A 19288-nucleotide genomic window follows, 5' to 3' on the forward strand; every position below is an offset into this window, starting at 1 on the left:
ATATGACAGATTTTTTTTTTTTTAATAGAAAACAAATAACATTAATATAGAGGAACAGCACAATTATCATAAATAATGTGCTTTTTTCAGATTTACCTACAACCCCAATGCGAAATGATTTTACCAAGTAAATTGTGCAAATGTGCAAGTGGATGCCTATGGCATGTTACAACTCCATTTGCAATTCCACAAGGGAACAAAATAATTTGCAAGGCAGCAAAAATAATTGAGTTTTAGATAAGTTTAGGTTTTAGAACTCCATACTACAATTCAAAAGATTTCTATTTCAAATAAATGCTGTTCTTTTGCAATTTCTATTCATCAAAGAATCCTGAACAAAAATTAAAAATTAAGGTTTTCAACACTGATAATAATCTGAAATGCAGCAAATCATCATATTATAATGATTTCTGAAGGATCATGTGACACTGAAGACTGGAGTAATCACAGGAATAAATAACATTTTGCAATATATTTACATAGAATATATTTCTTTTAAATTGTAAAAATAGTTCACAATATTCCTGTTTTTACTGTATTTTTGATCAAATAAATGCAGCCTTGGTGAGCAGAAGAGACTTTTTCAAAATGTTTAAACAGCGTGTGAGTCAACAGGATTACAGATACTCAGAAATGCATTAAACACAAAACAATTCATAGTTTGTTATGTACATATGCAAGATGAAGCAGATGATATTATAACATTTTGAATTTATTATTATTATTATTTATAATTTATTACTTTTTGAAAACAAAAGCACTGGACGTCATATCCTGTTCCTTCTAAAATAATTCTGTATTAATCTTACATGCTTATTATAGTGTGTCCATCCTTTGATCAGTTGGTTAACCATGTCACTCACTGAATCTTTCATTCAATAACCATCTCAATATCACACTCTTTCACCAATCACAGTTCAGTATGCAAATAAATTCAAGAACTAAGACCAGTCGCTATTCAGTTTGCATGATGACATCAACACAGTCACTTCATTTTCAATGGTGAACATGCTGTCAAAGGGACAGTTTCTTCATTATCTTAAAAAGTATAAAGTTTACAAAACCCAAGAAGCACACTTTAGACTGAAATGATGTAGAAAATAAAGTTTGATTGGAGTCTGTATACGTTTAGGGCTGAATTAATGGCAGAAGTTTAATACTGAGGAAAAGAGATCGAGAACACGGGGAGATTCACAGGGGGCCGCACTGTTAGTCGATAGCTTCAGGAGTGAAGACAAAGACCCTCAGAAGCAGACAAAGCAGAAAAGGGTCGATCGATGCCCTTGAGGCATCACTGAAGAGAAGAGTGCTTGTTATGGTGGTCTTTTGGCCTTAATGCATGGCATTGAGTTTCAGGTCCACTTGCTCCGTGATGCAGCAGCGGAAGTGCAGGATGTCGGCCAAGCTGTCTGTGGAGCTTCAAAACCACCAGGGCCAAGGCACAGATTCAACCTAAGCAAATCATGACCTTTATGTGACTCCAACTAACCCATCTGTAGCAGTCAATGAGTCAACTTTTCACCAGCTCGAGGGGCGACCACACTAGACCTCCTTCCAATCGCGTTCATTCATACTCATGCACAGTGGCGGCCTTTGCTACGTTTTCCTGGTTCACTTGAAACAGGCATCGCAACAGAAGGGGCCTCCGCTTGTGTTCGAAAAAGAGCCCCACCCCCAACAAACACACATTGCATACACCAGGGTCAGAAATTAATAGGGGCGTGGGGCAAAAAGGCCACTAAAATTAATAAAAATGCTTCCAAAAACCAAGATATGGTGCAAAAAAGTCTCTGTATAAGTTCTTGTTTTTATTATTTATTAACAATATCACAGAAGCAAAAGTGCTGTTTTCCTAAAAATCAGCAGCATGTTTACAAAAATGATATTGATTTTTATACAACAGTTCAAAAAAGCAATAAGTTAATAGGCTAGGTGACTTACATTTTAGTCAAAATATTGTCAGGTTATCCTTTTTTTTTTCTCTGAAAAGGGCTTCTGAACTGCAAAGGCCGCCTCTGCTCATGTAAACATGGGGTATGCGAGAATGTGCGTAGGACTTTCTGACCTGCAAATCTGCATTTGTAAAAAAAGATGCTTGGCCAATTTGGAACATTAACATCACTGATTCACCTCCTGGCTGAACATCAAACGCTCATTTTGACATCAGCACTGGTTTACAAGAACATGAACTTACACTACTGAAGAATAGAGAAACTTTGATGTTAGCTTGACAAAGGATGTTACAGACAAACTAAGTTTGCCCTGAAGTTGTATGTAGTTACTAGGGTGTTGCAGTTGATATGGTGTTCTGAGTGGTCGCTATGGTGCTCAAAGTGGTTTTTAAGCTGTCCCAGTCATTTCCTGTCAGTATTGAGAATCAAACCCGCAACCTTCGGGTTACCAGTTTGACTCTCTAACTATTAGGCCACGACTTCCCCCTTTCTTTGCTACAGAAGATTGTTTTGGTAGTTGCTAGGGCGTTTCTATGCAGTTGCTATGATTCTCAGAGTGTCGTAGAGTTGCTAAGGCACTTCTATGCAGTTGCTATGGTGTTCAAATTGGTTTCCAGATTGCTGCTAGGATGCTACTGGTGTTTGTTAGTGTTGTAGGTAGTTGCTAGGGCATTTCTATGGTGTTGCTATGATTTTCTTGGTCTTTACTATAGCAAATTATTGTATGTAGTTGCTAGAGCGATTCTAAGTCATTTCTATTTTGTTTTGGGTTGTTGCGACGGTGCTCAAAGTTGTTTCTAAGCTGTTTCTAAGATGTTCCTGGTGTTTGCTACAGAAAATTGTTTTGGTAGTTGCTAGGGTATTTCTATGCAATTTCTATGGTGTTCTAGGTGGTTGCTATGTTGTTCAAAGTGGTTTCTAAGTTGTTTCTAGGATGTTTTTGGTCTTTGCTACAGTAGATTGTTGTAGTTGCTAGGGTGTTTCTATGCAATTGCTATGGTGTTCTAGGTGGTTGCTATGTTGTTCAAAGTGGTTTCTAAGCTGTTTCTAGGATGTTTTTGGTCTTTGCTACAGTAGATTGTTGTAGGTAGTTGCTATGGTGTATCTATGCAGTTGCTATGGTCTTAAAAGTGGTCTAAGACTGTTGCAAGTATGCTCTTGGTGACTGCTAGAATGTTGTAGTTGCTATGGCATTTCTATGCAGTTGCTATGGTGTTCTTTGTGGTTGCTAAGTTTCAAAGCTTCTAAGTTCTAAGTTTCTAAGATGTTATTGTTCTTTGCTACAGTAGATTGTTTTGGTAGTTGCTAGGACATTTCTAAGCAGTGGCTATGGTGGTTTAAGTGGGTTGCTATGATGCTTAGACTGTTGTAGAGTTGCTAGGGTATTTCTATGCAGTTGCTACAGTGTTCAAAGTGGTTTCCAAACTGTTGCTAGGATGCTCTTGGTGTTTGTTAGTGTTGTAGGTAAATTATTGTAAGCAGTTGCTATGGTGTTCTGGGTGGTTGATATGATGTTCAAAGTGGTTTCTTGGCTGTTTCTTAGATGTTCTTGGTCTATGCTACAGTAGAATGTTGTAGGTAGTTGCTAGGGTGTATCTGTGCAGTTGCTATGGTGCTCAAAGTGGTTTCCACACCGTTGCTGGGATTGCCTTAGTGTTTGTTAGTGTTGTAGGTAGTTGCTAGGGTGTTTCTATACAGTTGCTATGGTGTTCGGGGTGGTTGCTAGGATTGTTAAAGTGCTGTGATGCTATTAGTTCTTAAAGTGTTGTGGGTAGTTGCTAGGGTGTTTCTATCCAGTTGTCATGGTGCTCTGGGTGTTTCCTATGCTGTTGCTAGGTTGTAACAGAGTTTTTTCACTGCAGAGTTGCTTATCAGCTCCTAAGGTGTATCTAAACAGTTGCTAAGGTGTTCTGGATGGTTGCTAGAGTGTTGCTAGCTAGACATGTAAAGCAACATGAGTTGTATTGTCACTGGAAACAGAATATATATTTTAACATTGTGAATTCATTATGTATCTAAAAATATTAATAAAAAAACAACAACAACAAACAAAACATTATATCTTCAAACATTACATATTCTTTCAAGTCCAAATGAATTTTATATTCTTAAAATCTAGTGTGACCGCCCCTGTCGCATTACAGTTAACCAGTTGACAATGGTTGGTTAGTTAGCTTTTAGAGGGATCGGTTAGTCAGAGCTGGTCAACTCTGGATGGGTTAGAAAACAAAACTGAACAGTGCATATAGTACGACAATGAACAATGTCACAAAATCACAGATAAAATATCATCTTTCACAATGTGACATGGGTTCAGCTCCTCCCATGTCTTGCAAAAGGAGAGTAGCACCATATTCAGAAGAATCATGGTATAAACTAGTATCTTTAAACCCTGATCTGGAAGCAAAAGGTCTCTTTGGAGCTTGATGTAGTGTAATAATCCTTCAGTTTGTCAAAACCTGCTTGGATCTTGGCAGGTATCTCATCAGAGTGTAAAAAAGTCTTCTTTAACATTTCTTGTTTCAATGTAGACTGACAAAACGTTCATAAATCCAACAAAAAGTGTTCCCGGCTGATATAAGAATGTGCTTAGTGCAATGTTTGAGTAATTTGCCCTGGTCGTTGACTCTGATTCAGTAGTTATTTCCTCTGAGAGTGTAGTTGCTCCCTTCAGGCGGTGCATAACGTGACGGGACGCGTCCCAGAGTTTATCAGTTGTCACCATGGCTTCCAGGTCGGAAGGGGACAACTGTACTGTCTTTGTCAATCCATCTCCAGCTCCAAGAGTTTGTTGCGAGAGCGTGGAGTAGGTGTAGTGGTTTTACAGCAGCAGTGAGCACAGACCAGGCCCAGGACGAGAGAAAAGACGCCTACAGTTACTGAAGCACAGATCCCATACAGTAAAGGCAGCTTCATTGAGTCCCACACTGAAAAGAGACCAAAAATATACATACGTACACAAAGAAGTTAGTGTATGATCATCAAGAATAATTATAAAAATACTTATTAATTATGATTTAAACAGCTTTACAGCTAATATAAAAGACAAGTTTTAAATCTAATTAAAGAATTACTATAATGTAAATGCATGCATGCATCAATAAATGCTTGCACAAATAAATGCATAAATAAAACTTTTGCATACAAAATAAGTCATAAAAGCAAGATATCAGAGCTTTGATAGATTTAATAGATGTTTTTCAATGAAACATGTCTTTGGGCCTTCTATTGTATGACTTCATAAGACTTGGAAAAAGTCACATGGACTTTTATGGTGTTTTTTTTTTTTTTGGAGCTTGAGAGCTTCACCATGAATTATTGTATGGTAAAGAGCTGCGTGAACAATCTGAGTTATTTCTCCTATTTATCTTCTATGGACGAATATCATACAGGTTTTTGAAAGACTTCCTGAAGACTAAAAGGATGACAGTTACACATTTTTTTCTGGACTATTCCTCTACTAAGCAAATTCACAAGCTGTCTTAAAGGATTAGTTCACTTTCAAATGAAAATTAGCCCAAGCTTTACTCACCCTCAAGCCATCCTAGGTGTATATGACTTTCTTCTTAGTGATAAACACAGTCTGAGATATATTAATAAATATCCTGATGCATTCGAGCTTTATAATGGCAGTGAGCGAGGATCAACGAGTGCATCCATCCACATCCATCTATCATAAACATATTCCACATGGCTCCGAGGGGTTAATAAAAGCCTTCTGAAGCGAAGCATTGCGTTCGTGTAAAAAAATATCCATATTTAACGAGAAGTAAAATATCTAGCTTCCCCCACGCAGTCTTCCGTATTCTACTTACGAAGAAAGTGTAAAACTCTCTTACGCTACGTCCTACGCTTTCCTTACTCAACTTACGAAAAAACCGTAACTTACACGATGCCAGTTTACACTTTCTTCGTAGCTTGAATATGGAAGGCGGTCAGGCGGAAGCTAGATATTTTACTTTTTAAACTTGTTAATTATGTATTTTTTTTACACAAATGCATCGCTTCGCTTCAGAAGGCCTTTATTAACCCCCTCAGAGCCATGTGGAATATGCTTATGATGGATGGATGTGGATAGAGGCACTTTCTTTAGCTAATACTCGCTGATACTCGCTCACTACCATTATAAGCTCAGATGCGTCAGTATATTTATTAATATTTCTCTGAATGTGTTAATCATCCTATACACCTAGGATGGCTTGAGGGTGAGTAAAGCTTGGTGTAATTTTCATTTGAAAGTGAACTAATCTTTTAATATTACACATGCATGCTCCAACATGCACTGAGAAGTTTTGGATGAATGTAATATTATCGTGGGAATTAGTGTCAAATGCTGGTAGCCTCCCATTAGCGTATAAAAACTTGTTAAACTTGCATGACTGTGTATGAGAGTTACATTTAGCAATTGTGTGCAGCTCTCTGTTACTCATCTTAGAATTTGTTCAGTCCACTCACATGCAAATTTCACGTTGAGGAACACTCTCTTTGAGGAGACCTCCTGTGCTTTGCTCCAGAGCCCGGTGGCCGTTGAGCGAATCCAGGGTGTGGTGGTGCAGTGATAGTCGCCGGCGTCGCTGTCCTGTGTGCTGTGAATGTTTAGGGCGAATCTTCTGGGTCCCAGACGCTCAAGGCTACAGTCGCTGCTGTCATTGCGAGGTGTTTTGTGAACGACACCCCAGCGGTCCATACTGGCTAGCAGGGACAGGCTGCTGGAACCCCTCAGACGACTCAGAAACCACTTCATCTCGTATGCTACATCATCTGATGGAGAAGAAATCCCAAAATTAGGATTAATATGCACTGCAAATTAAAGCAGTAAGTCATGCGAGGCTGTTTTACCATGGTTAAAGGAAGTTAAGCTCGATCAACAGCATTTGGTGATTGGTGAAAATTGTATTTCCCTTTTCCCCTCCTTTTGTTTCAAATCAGCTAAAATCTGAATGACAGTAAAGGATTTACAATGGAAGTGAATGGGGGGCGATCTGCAAACGTTAAGATGTAGACGTAAACTATATAAGAGTTAATATGATTTTAGTGTGAAAACATTGCTTACTAAGTTATATCAAATTTTACAACATCACTGCAATGACAACAGAATGCTTTAAACCCTAAATTGACTGTAAAAATGATGATTTAAAAAGCTTTACAACTAACATAATACACAAGCTTTAATAGAATTAAATGTAAATGTGTAAATAAATGCATTTAAAAATGCGTAAGTAAATGCATTTACAAAAATGTGTGAATAAATGCATTTAAAAAAAAAATGTACATGCTGTACATAAAGCAGCCTTACTTGTATTTAACCTGGAATATACTTTTAAGATGTGTTCATCCTCTGCTCATAGTGAACACTGCTTAGGGACCCTGTGAATTTAGTTACAAAGCTCCATCAAATAAAAAAAAAAAAAAAAAAAACTGTGCCATGTTTTTTCCCCTCACAATATAATACGATAACCTTGTGTCATAAGAAGATATTAAGTTTCTAATCTACCTCCATGTGGAGCATAAAAAGCACAAAAAAAAAATGCCTCTGGATTCAAAAATATTACCAACGAGGATATATTTTTAGGACTGCAAATCTGCAAAATCCTTTCCTTTGAGATGCATTTATTTAAGGATCCTCCACTACGTTTTCTTCTAGCATAGCTTATTATTATGGAGGTCGTGCCAAGATCTCATCAAATTGCAAATCTTTTGGCTCCATTTCTTGCAAAAGTCTTTCCCCCTCACTAACACATACTAGTTCAAAAGCTAAAGATCAATTAGACGATGTGGCATGTCCAATAGAAATAACTCTTTCTGTCTCCAATCGATGGAATGGCAATGAAATGCACATCTATGTGCAGATGTGGCTGGCGCTGTTGAAAGAAAGAGTGAAAGAGATGACTATAAAGCCATGATGGTCCCAAACTAGCAATTAGACTGACTGTACGACGGCCCACTGCTGTCAAACCCACGCGCTGACTCAAAGACCTGAACAGCGGCGTCCTTTAGAACGGCCCCCTCCCCGGTATTACACAGATGAGGGAGACAAAGAAAGTGGGGAAGAGGAGGAGGAAAACAGAGAAAATGAGAAAAAGAAAAAAAATGACCAAAACATTACAGGACATTTGTCTAGAATAAAATGTTATCGCCCTTTTATAGCTCAGGAAAGTTATATCTAATTTTACAACATCTTTGTCATGACAACAGAATGCTGTAAACCCTAAAACTACTATAAAATGTATAATTTAAACAGCTGGACAGCTAATAAAATACATATGTTTTAATAGAAGAATTCATGTAAATGCATTACTAGATAAATGTACAAATCAAATTATTAAATAAATGCAGAAATGAATAAATAAAAGTATAAATAAAAATAAATGCATAAATTAATACGTGTAAATAAATAAACAAAAGCATAAACACAAAAAACACAAATCTGTAAATGCACAAATAATAAATAAATGCATAAAAACAAATAAAATATATAAATAAATGCATGCATAAATGCATAAATAAATGCATGAGTGCATGAGTGAAGGCCTTTGCACAGAGTCCAACATTTTTGTATGCATTTTTTCGTATTCGTGATCCTTGAAATTTGTCACACACAGAGACCTTGCACACTGAGTCTGATGCGTATTAATGAATCCGTTGCGAAAAAATTCGCAAAACAATACAAAATGGAGTCTTCAAGCAGTGAGCATGATTCAGTTGTCCTCTCTATTCTGAAAAAGAGAAAAAGAAAGAGGAAATATTGGGTCCATCCAATCCCGAGATTGCGTAGAGAGGAAGGAGAGTTCCACCTCATCAAGGAGCTGCGTGATTATCCCTGAGAGTTTCAAAGTTTACTTCAGGATGTCAGTGGTTCGGTTTGATGCTTTGCTAGCGATACTGGCACAATCTGAATTTATATTCTGTCTCTTTGTATTCCACAGTTTGTCATACAGTGCTACTGCTTTGTGCTGTAGACGACGGTGGATCAACTTGTCAGATGGCATTCTGGATTTTGGCGTTCGCTTGTGGCTCTGAATTGTCAAAATGTCTCTCGAAATGCATGCCACAGATGTGAAAAACACGGAGGCAGTGTGTAAATGTGATTGACACAACGTGAGGTTGTATTTATTTTTTAATGTGCGAAAGTTTCGGACGCAAATTTCAGACTCAGTGTGCAAAGACCTTGACAGTGAAGGAGCGAGTGAGTGAGTGAGCGACTGAGTGAGTGAGTGACTTTACATTAATGAATTGGCAAAACAACTAGAACAATCAGCAGCACCTGGCCTCACACTACGACTCCAACATAAAGTTCCTCCTGTATGCAGATGATCTGGTCCTGCTATCTCCAACAGAAGAGGGTCTACAGCAGAACATGGACATCCTGCATCAGTTCTGTCAGACCTGGGCCCTGACTATTGACCGTAACAAAAGTAGAGTACTAATATTAAAGAAAAGACCTAGATGTTAGGGAAAGATACAAAATTTCACCCTTGGTATGACCAAAATTGATCATGCCACAAACTACACATACCTTGGGCTGAAAATAAGTGCAACTGGAAAGCTAAATTTGGCAGTGAATGAACTGAAAGAGAACGCAAGAAGGGCCTTCTATGCTATCAAAAAATCAATCCAAAATTGAAATACCAATCAGAATCTGGCTCAAAATATTCCAATCAGTCATAGAACCTATTGCACTAAACCACAAATTTGACAAATGGGACAAAACCCCAACAGAAGCCCTGCGTGCCAAGTTCTGTAAGAGTATCCTGAGAGTACAGAGGAACACACCGAACAACGCATGCAGGGCAGAATTAGGCCAATACCCTCTATTACTCCGCATTGAGAAACGAGCCGTCAAATGTTGGAAACATCTAAAAACGAATGCTCCCAACTCTTTTAAACCAGTGATTTCAATCATTTTAAAGCCCTTAAAGACCATGAAGTGAACATTGAAAAAAGCCCCCTGATTCAGATGGTCCTGAGGCTGCAAAACCAAATTAACACAACTAACAACAGCCACCCTCAACCAATTAGGTCCAACCAAATTATAAAAGTACAAAAAGAAAATTACCTGACCTATTGGACTGAAACAACAGAAAAACACAGTAAACTTGAATGTTATTTGGCCCGAAATAGAGACAACACAACAGCAGAATATCTGAGTGCAGTGAAAGACTGTAAATTAAGACGAAGAATGACGGGGTACAGACTGAGCAATCGCATGCTCTCGTATATTGTAACAATTGTTATCCCAATAAAGCACACTTTGAATTGAGAGAGAGAGAGAGAGAGAGAGAGAGAACAAGGTAAATAACAAGGGAGAATGAAAGAAATAAAGAAAGGGATCAATGGAACGAAGAGAGCTGTCACGTCATTTGAGACAGTTAAGGGTTAAGAAGGTTAAGAGATGTAAACAAACTGGTTTTGCTGTGATTCTTCATGCATGCGACACAACAGATATGATAAAATGTTGACACTGTTGCGTAAGCACACTAAACTGCAGCTTCAAATATAGATCAAATATAGTGTGCTTAAAATACACAGACCAAAAATAAATAAAAATAAAAAGGACTGAGCAACTGAGTGAGTAACTGAGAGACTGAGTGAATGAGTGAGTGACTGAGTGAAGGAGTGAGTTAATGAATTAATGAGTGACGGAGTGAGTAACTGAATGAGTGAGTGACTGAGTGAAGGAGTGAATGATTGAGTGACGGAGTGAGTAACTGAATGAGTGAGTGACTGAGTGAAGGAGTGAATGATTGAGTGACGGAGTGAGTAACTGAATGAGTGAGTGACTGAGTGAAGGAGTGAATGAGTGAGTGACAGTGAAGGAGTGAGTTAATGAATAAATGAGTGAGTAAGTGACTGAGTGAGTAACTGAATGAGTGAGTGACTGAGTGAGTTAATGAGTGAGTTAATGAATGAATGAGTGCCTGAGTGAGTAACAGAATGAGTGAGTGACTGAGTGACGGAGTGAGTAACTGAGAGACTGAGTGAACGAGTGAGTAAATGAATGAGTGAGTGACTGAGTGAAGGAGTGAGTTAATGAATGAATGAGTGACTGAGTGAGTGAGTAACCGAATGAGTGAGTGACTTAGTGATGGACTGAGTAAGTGAGTGACTGAGTGACGGAGTGAGTAACTGAATGAGTGAGTGACTGAGTGAATGAGTGAGTGAGTGATTGACTGAGTGAGTAACTGAGAGACTGAGTGAATGAGTGAGTAACTGAGAGACTGAGTGAATGAGTGAGTGACTGAGCGAAGGAGTGAGTTAATGAATGAATGAGTGACTGAGTGAGTAACCGAATGAGTGAGTGACTTAGTGATGGACTGAGTAAGTGAGTGACTGAATGACGGAGTGAGTGACTGAGTGAAGGAGTGAATGAGTGAGTGATTGACTGAGCGACTGAGTAAATGAGTGACGGAGACTGGCTGAGTGAATGAGTGAGTGACTGAGTGAGTAACTGAATGAATGAGTGACTGATGGACTGAATGAATATGACTGAGTGAGTAACTGAATGAATGAGTGAGTGACTGAGTGATGGACTGAATTTGTGAGTGAATTAGTGACTGAGGAGCTGAGTGATTGACTAACCGACTGAGTGAGTAACTGAATGAGTAAGTTATATGATAACATATACAATATAGCCATGTATATATATTTTTTTCTTTTTTTCTTTTCTTCCTTTTATTTATTTATCAATCTATACCTGTATAACCCCTTACATGTGTATTGCTTTGGCAACATTGTGCCATACCACAGTCATGAGTAAGCTCAACTGAATTGAATTGAATTGAAAATTGAATTGAGTGAGTGAGTGAGTGAATGAGTAATTGAGTAAGTGACTGAGCAAAGGAGTGAGTGGACTGAGTGACTCACTAAATGACTTAGTGAATAAGTGACTGTGTGAGTAACTGAATGAGTGAGTGAGTGAGTGAGTGAGTGAGTGACTGAGCAATTGAGTAAGTGACTGAGCGAGTGAGTGATTGAGACACTGACTGAGTGAGTAAGTGAGTGAATGAGTGAGTGAGTGAGTGACTGAGCAATTGAGTAAGTGACTGAGCGAGTGAGTGATTGAGACACTGACTGAGTGAGTAAGTGAGTGAATGAGTGAGTGAGTGAGTGACTGAGCAATTGAGTAAGTGACTGAGCGAGTGAGTGATTGAGACACTGACTGAGTGAGTAAGTGAGTGAATGAGTGAGTGAGTGAGTGACTGAGCAATTGAGTAAGTGACTGAGCGAGTGAGTGATTGAGACACTGACTGAGTGAGTAAGTGAGTGAATGAGTGAGTGAATGAGTGAGTGAGTGGATGAGGGAGTGAATGAGGGAGTGACTGAGAGACTGAGTGAATGAATGGGTGAGTAACTGAGTGAGTGACTGAATTAATGAGTGACTGAGTGAGATGGAAATACTTCTTTTAAGAATCAACATATATTTCAACATATCAACATATCTCAGATATTTCTCCTAAAATGTTCCTTCAGAAAAATAAAAACAGACAAATTAGTCAATAACTGAAAAAAAGATAAAAATAAGAGAAAAAAAATAATAATGTGAGCACATTGAGGATGAGATGCATGTGAGATTTTGTTCAGGAGAAACACCTGAGAAGAAGGAGACTCCATTTAATCTCAGTGCCATCTATGAGAAACAACTGAGTTACTAAGGATATCATTGGTGATTTTTCATTCCCGATGGGAAGATATAAAGATGTACAGAGAACTGTAGAAAAGTGCACTGACCTGGAGCGCAATAGATTTGAGTCATATTCGATATCCTGCTAATTACAGTTATTCTGTGGATTCGTCAGAGAATTATGGGTAATGTGGTTAATTATAAGCCCTGCACTCATATTTGACCAGGCTGCTATTGTGCTACCAGAAATCCTTGGACGTCAAACTGTCCCATTTAAAGTGATGACTGTTTGAGGGTTATGTGACTGTTTAAGGGTTATGTAAAATGAAAAAAAAATCTTGTTGATTTCCCTCCTTTAGTGTACATCTGTGGGATTTTATCACACTGTTTTAATTCCAGCAGGTAAAAATCATAAATCTAACAGGGTTTTGTTTGAGTATGAGCACTAGTAACAGTGATGCTCATCTTAGAAAACACATTTTTGAGGACTGATGTGCATCTAATCGGTGGACAATCTACTCTTCCAGTAATGGCAACATTTTATCTTCATGACGTATCGAGTCATTCCCTTGCATTTTATATAGCGACACGCTCTCAAGCAGAAATGCTAAGGCTCCATTATCCCTCCTACGATCTCCATCCCATGTCCATTCTGAACTAATGTGTTTGGAACTTGACTTACAATAATGAGGAAAGGGTCAGCGGCTAGAGTGCAGTTGATAGAGTCTGTGGGGAAGGAGCGGACGAGGTCACTGCTAGGCATTGCGGGATATGAGCTGACGAATACGCGCACACATCTGGCCTGAGGGACTTATGAATAGCGAAAAGCCATTCAATTTAATGTGCTCAACCCAAATGATTTGCACAGGGGTCACAGATTTTTGTGAATCCTCTAAATGCACATGGCAGACCTCTGAATGTTAAGGCATATTCAAACACATTTTTGCTGTGACAAAATCAAAATGAAATATATGTTATTTTATATATATATATATATATATATATATATATATATATATATATATATATATATATATATATATATATATATATATATATAATATTAAATAAAAAAATATTTTGACAATGAGCAAAAATGTAACTGAAAAATAGATAAATTTCATATATATACAGATGCTGATAATATAATTAGAATATCATCAAAAAATTTATTTATTTCACTAATTCCATTAAAAAAATGAAACTTTTGTATTATATTGATTCATTACACACAGACAGATATATTTCAAATGTTTATTTCTTTTAATTTGATGATTATAACTGACAACTAAGGAAAATCCCAAATTCAGTATCTTGTGAAAATTCAGTATATTGTGAAAAGGTTCAATATCACTCTACACTCCACACTCTAATCAGCTAATTAACTCAAAACACCTTTAAATGGTCTCTCAGTCTAGTTCTGTAGGCTACACAATCATGGGGAAGACTGCTGACTTGACAGTTGTCCAAAAGACGACCATTGACACCTTGCACAAGGAGGGCAAGACACAAAACGTCATTGCAAAAGAGGCTGGCTGTTCACAGAACTCTGTGTCCAAGCACATTAATAGAGAGGCAAAGGGAAGGAAAAGATGTGGTAGAAAAAAGTGCACAAGCAATAGGGATAACTGCACCCTGGAGAGAATTGTGAAACAAAACCCATTCAAAAATGCGGGGGAGATTCACAAAGAGTGGACTGCAGCTGGAGTCAGTACTTCAAGAACCACTACGCACAGACGTATGCAAGACATGGGTTTCAGCTGTCACATTTCTTGTGTTAAGCCACTCTTGAACAACAGACAGCATCAGAAGCGTCTTGCCTGGGCTAAAGACAAAAAGGACTGGACTGCTGCTGAGTGGTCCAAAGTTATGTTCTCTGATGAAAGTAAATTTTGCATTTCCTTTGGAAATCAGAGTCTGGAGGAAGAGAGGAGAGACAAGTCCACAAGGTCCACAAGGTCAACGCAGCCGTATAGCAGGAAGTTTTAGAGCACTTCATGCTTCCTGCTGCTGACCAACTTTATGGAGATGCAGATTTCATTTTTCAACCTGCACACAGTGCCAAAGCTGCCAGTACCTGGTTAGCTACCAGTACCTGTTCTTAATTGGCCAGCAAACTCGCCTGACCTTAACCGCATAGAAAATCTATGGGATATTGTGAAGAGGAAGATGCAATATGCCAGACCCAACAATGCAGAAGAGCTGAAGGCCACTATCAGAGCAACCTGGGCTCTCATAACACCTGAGCAGTGCCACAGACTGATCGACTCCATGCCACGTCGCATTGCTGCAGTAATTCAGGCAAAAGGAGCCCCAACTAAGTATTGAGTGCTGTACATGCTCATACTTTTCATGTTCATACTTTTCAGTTGGCCAAGATTTCTAAAAATCCTTTCTTTGTATTGGTCTTAAGTAATATTCTAATTATCTGAGATACTAAATTTGGGATTTTCCTTAGTTGTCAGTTATAATCATCAAAATTAAAAGAAATAAACATTTGAAATATATCAGCCTGTGTGTAATAAATGAATATAATATACAAGTTTCACTTTTTGAATGGAATTAGTGAAATAAATCAACTTTTTGATGATATTCTAATTATATGACCAGCACCTGTATATTTTCTCCTATTATTTAAAACATGATGATCATGTTCTCCAGCATGATCTGAGATGCTCCAAAGAGTATCTTGAGCTTCAATGGAGGCAGGAAAATCTGACCAACCGTACAAATTAAAAGATTTTGCATCCCAAATTTTCAATGTGGTTTCAGACAACTGAACTACACTCTATATCATAAGCATGTCTGGAGAAAGGAGCAAAGGCACGTCAAGGTGATAGAGACACAGAAGAGTGACTAGGACCTGCTCTTTTCTGGGGCAGCAGACATGCAGAGCCTTACATAAGAGACAAAAGATGGTTATGAAGACCCACAGCCGAGGGGAAGTACATGCTGTTCATCCCCTGAGATTACAGTGTTACTGATGCGGCAAGACTTTGGCCTTAGGAGAAAATAAAGCAGCAGAGAATGAGAACTATTAGAGGAATGATAGATTACAATGAGTTAAAGCATCCTTACAGATAAAACATCACGGCAGGATGTGTCTCGAGGAAAAAAGTTGTTCAGATTTCAGCTGCCACACTCTGATCTCAACAAGACATGAATACTGTTATATATACACACAAACTCATAACAAAACGCATACAGACTCATAAACACACACATAGGAAATGACTAAGACTGAAATAAATATACATTAAATCTAAATAAATATTTAAAAACAAATACAAAGCCTAATAAAAATGACAAAAGCACACACCAATTACAAAAACTTAAAAGCTTATTTTAAATATGCATAAATACTATAATAATATATAAATAATTCTAAAGTAACAATAAAAAAAAACATTAATAAAATAAAGTGCAAATGGAGACTTTTGTCTCCATTATGTCTGCGGATCATATCTGTGAGTCGGCACAGACCACAAAACATATCAGACCCATCTGAATTCTGCACAGAATGCTATATTTTAAAGCGAGATGAAGGAGATGAGGAGGAGAAATTATTAGAGATTAGAAGGAAAACGAGGTTTTACCGAGCTCAACGGCTCTGGCCGAGCTGTGATATAAACAAAATGCTATTGGATATTTTAAAAAAGGGGAGGAGCTGTTCGATATGTTCCGCCCTGTCTTCCTGTTTCAGTGGAAACTACGTCAACACACTGAATAATCCTGAGTGTTACAAGGCACCTCAGTAGGCCTTTAAAGATACAAACATTTTGAAACTGCCTTCATACTGAGGAACTGTATGATGCGATCTGAACTAAAACTCAAATAAATAACAGGCTGTGCAGGAGTGTAAACACACCTGAGGCGAAATGGCTTGTGCGTTTGTGAATTTGGAACAGTTCAGCTCAGACAACAAACATCACATAACAATACCTGATTTGATACTACATGTATTTGTATTAATAATTCTTTGAACTGCATCTACACTATAAATCCATAATATATGATGATGATGTCTTGATCTTCACACGGTGTGACATGTTAGTGCATGCTGAAAAACAAACTGGGTGACCCAGTTTCACATGACATCAGTTAATGAAGTATTTTTCCCAACATTACACATTAATTTCCACGTTTGTTCTGCAACAAAGAACAAGAGCAGACACGTCCGAACCTGATTCCAATAAGATTCTCATAAACGTCATTTATTGCCTCATTCTGACCAACATCTAACCTTCAACAGGTTAAAATATTTCCAGAACAAGCTGTCATCATGAAGGTGAAATCTGGAATTTTTTGGATGTTAAAATACTTTCTCATATTCCATTTTAATGAAATCACTGCAAGTCTCTGGTTTCAAAATGATGCTCTGTCCATTGTCCTACATGTTTGCATTGTTTTGTATTAGTCACACATAGTTCACCTTCAAGAAACTATTAGACTTTCACTTTAATTATATATATTCTTTCATGTTGAAAGGACCTGCATATGTTGTTTCAGAAAGCAAGCTGACTAAAATAAAACTGAAAGTCTCAAGCATGTGTACTTTTACTATAAAATGTGAAAACATAAAACAAATCTAAATCTAAAACAACTACTCAAAAAAGGGATTACAAACTGAACAGCTCAATAGAATGTAAATGATATTGTGTAGCCAGTCAATCATTATTGCAAAATAAATACTGACTGAGTGTTCATTTTAATTTAGTTTAACTTGAAGTACTACAATAATTAAAGTTAGTTCACCCAAAAATGAACATTCTGTCATTAATTACTCACCCTCATGTTGTTACACACCCGTAAGATCTTTGCTCATATTCGGAACACAAATTAAGATATTTTTTGATAAAATCCGATGGCTCAGTGAGGACTCCATTGACAGCAACACAATTAACACTTTCAGATGTCCAGAAAGTTTCTAAAGATATATTTAAAACAGTTCATGTGACTACAGTGGTTCAACCTTAATGTTTTGACATGACGAGAATACTTTTTGTGCGCCCAAAAAAAACCCCCAAAATAACAACTTTATTCAAGTATCTAATTTTATCTAGTGTGATGGGTATCTAGTGTATCTAGTGATGGGCGATTTCAAAACACTGCTTCATGAATCTTCAAAGCTTTACAGATTTTTTTCTTTCGAATCAGTAGTTTGAAACTCATCAAACTCAAACTCAGCCAAAGTCACGTGAATCATTGAAATTTCAAAACATTCAATACACTGACTTTGGCAGTTGATGCACGCTTCGAACCACTGATTAGAAACAAAAGGTTTGTAAAGCTTCGAAGCTTCATGAAGCAGTGTATTGAAATCGCCTATCACTGGATACTGCTGAATAAAGTCGTTATTTTGTTTATTTTGGCACACAAAAAGTATTCTTGTCGCTTCATAACATTAAAGGTGCCCTAGAATTAAAAACTGAATTTACCTTGGCATAGCTGAATAACAAGTGTTCAGTACATGGAAATGACATATAGTGAGTCTCAAACTCCATTGTTTCCTCCTTCTTATATAAATCTCATTTGTTTAAAAGACCTCCGAAGAACAGGCGAATCTCAACATAACACCGACTGTTACGTAACAGTCGGGATCATTAATATGCACGCCCCCAATATTTGCATATGCCAGCCCATGTTCAAGGCATTACACAAGGGCAGGACGTCTGAATCTGCACAGCTGAATCATCAGACTAGGTAAGCAAGCAAGAACAATAGCGAAAAATGGCAGATGAAGCAATAATAACTGACATGATCCATGATAACATGATATTTTTAGTGATATTTGTTTCGTTAGCATGTTGCTAATGTACTGTTAAATGTGGTTAAAGTTACCATCGTTTCTTATTGTATTCACGGAGACAAGAGCCGTCGTTATTTTCATTATTAAACACTTGCAGTCTGTATAATTCATAAACACAACTTCTTTATAAATCTCTCCAACAGTGTAGCATTAGCCGTTAGCCACGGAGCACAGCCTCAAACTCATTCAGAATCAAATGTAACCATCCAAATAAACACTATACTCACATAATCCGATGTATGCATGCAGCATGCATGGCGAACATCCATTTTGAGGGTTATATTAGCTGTGTGAACTTTGTTTATGCAGTGATAGAGTCGAGAGCTCTGGGGGGGCGGAGAGCACGAGCAATTAAAGGGGCCGCAGCCTGAATCGGCGCATTTCTAATTATGCCTCAAAATAGGCAGTTAAAAAAAATTAATAAAAAAAAAATCTATGGGGTATTTTGAGCTGAAACTTCACAGACACATTCAGGGGACACCTTAGACTTATATTACATCTTGTAAAAAAAACTTTCGATGGCACCTTTAAGGTTGAACCACTGTAGTCAAAATGCTGGCTCAGTATTGGCCAAAGCTGATCATATGTCATTATTTTTGTTTTGTTTTTACACACAAAAAGTATTCTCGTCGCTTCATAAAACTAAGGTTGAACCACTGTAGTCACGTCAACTGTTTTAACAATGTCTTTAGTACCATTCTGGACCTTGAAAGTTTTGGTTAAATTGCTGTCTATGGACGAGTCATATACCTCCCGGATACATATATCGGGAGGTATATATATCCCCCCTTATATATATATATATATATTAGTTTGTGTTCTGAAGATGAACGAAGGTCTTACGGAACGACATGAGGGTGAGTAATTAATCATTTTCATATATGAGTGAACTAACCCATTAATAAA

At 37.6% G+C, this 19288-nt stretch overlaps 1 protein-coding gene across 1 annotated transcript in view; it reads right to left on the reverse strand.

Moving 5' to 3' along the window:
• Positions 1-305: 305 nt before the first annotated feature.
• The window catches only part of ptgfrnb (prostaglandin F2 receptor inhibitor b), a 49058-nt gene continuing 30075 nt past the window's right edge, over positions 306-19288 (reverse strand). The window contains exons 8-9 of the mRNA XM_067404790.1: positions 6408-6713; positions 306-4879 (exon numbers count right to left, since the gene is read on the reverse strand). Of these exons, the coding sequence (XP_067260891.1) occupies positions 4716-4879; positions 6408-6713 (470 nt within the window). The 3' untranslated portion in view covers positions 306-4715. The remainder of the gene's footprint in view (positions 4880-6407; positions 6714-19288) is intronic.

The sequence above is a fragment of the Chanodichthys erythropterus genome, chromosome 12 (genome assembly GCF_024489055.1).
Source record: "Chanodichthys erythropterus isolate Z2021 chromosome 12, ASM2448905v1, whole genome shotgun sequence".
NCBI classification, from domain to species: Eukaryota; Metazoa; Chordata; class Actinopteri; order Cypriniformes; family Xenocyprididae; genus Chanodichthys; species Chanodichthys erythropterus.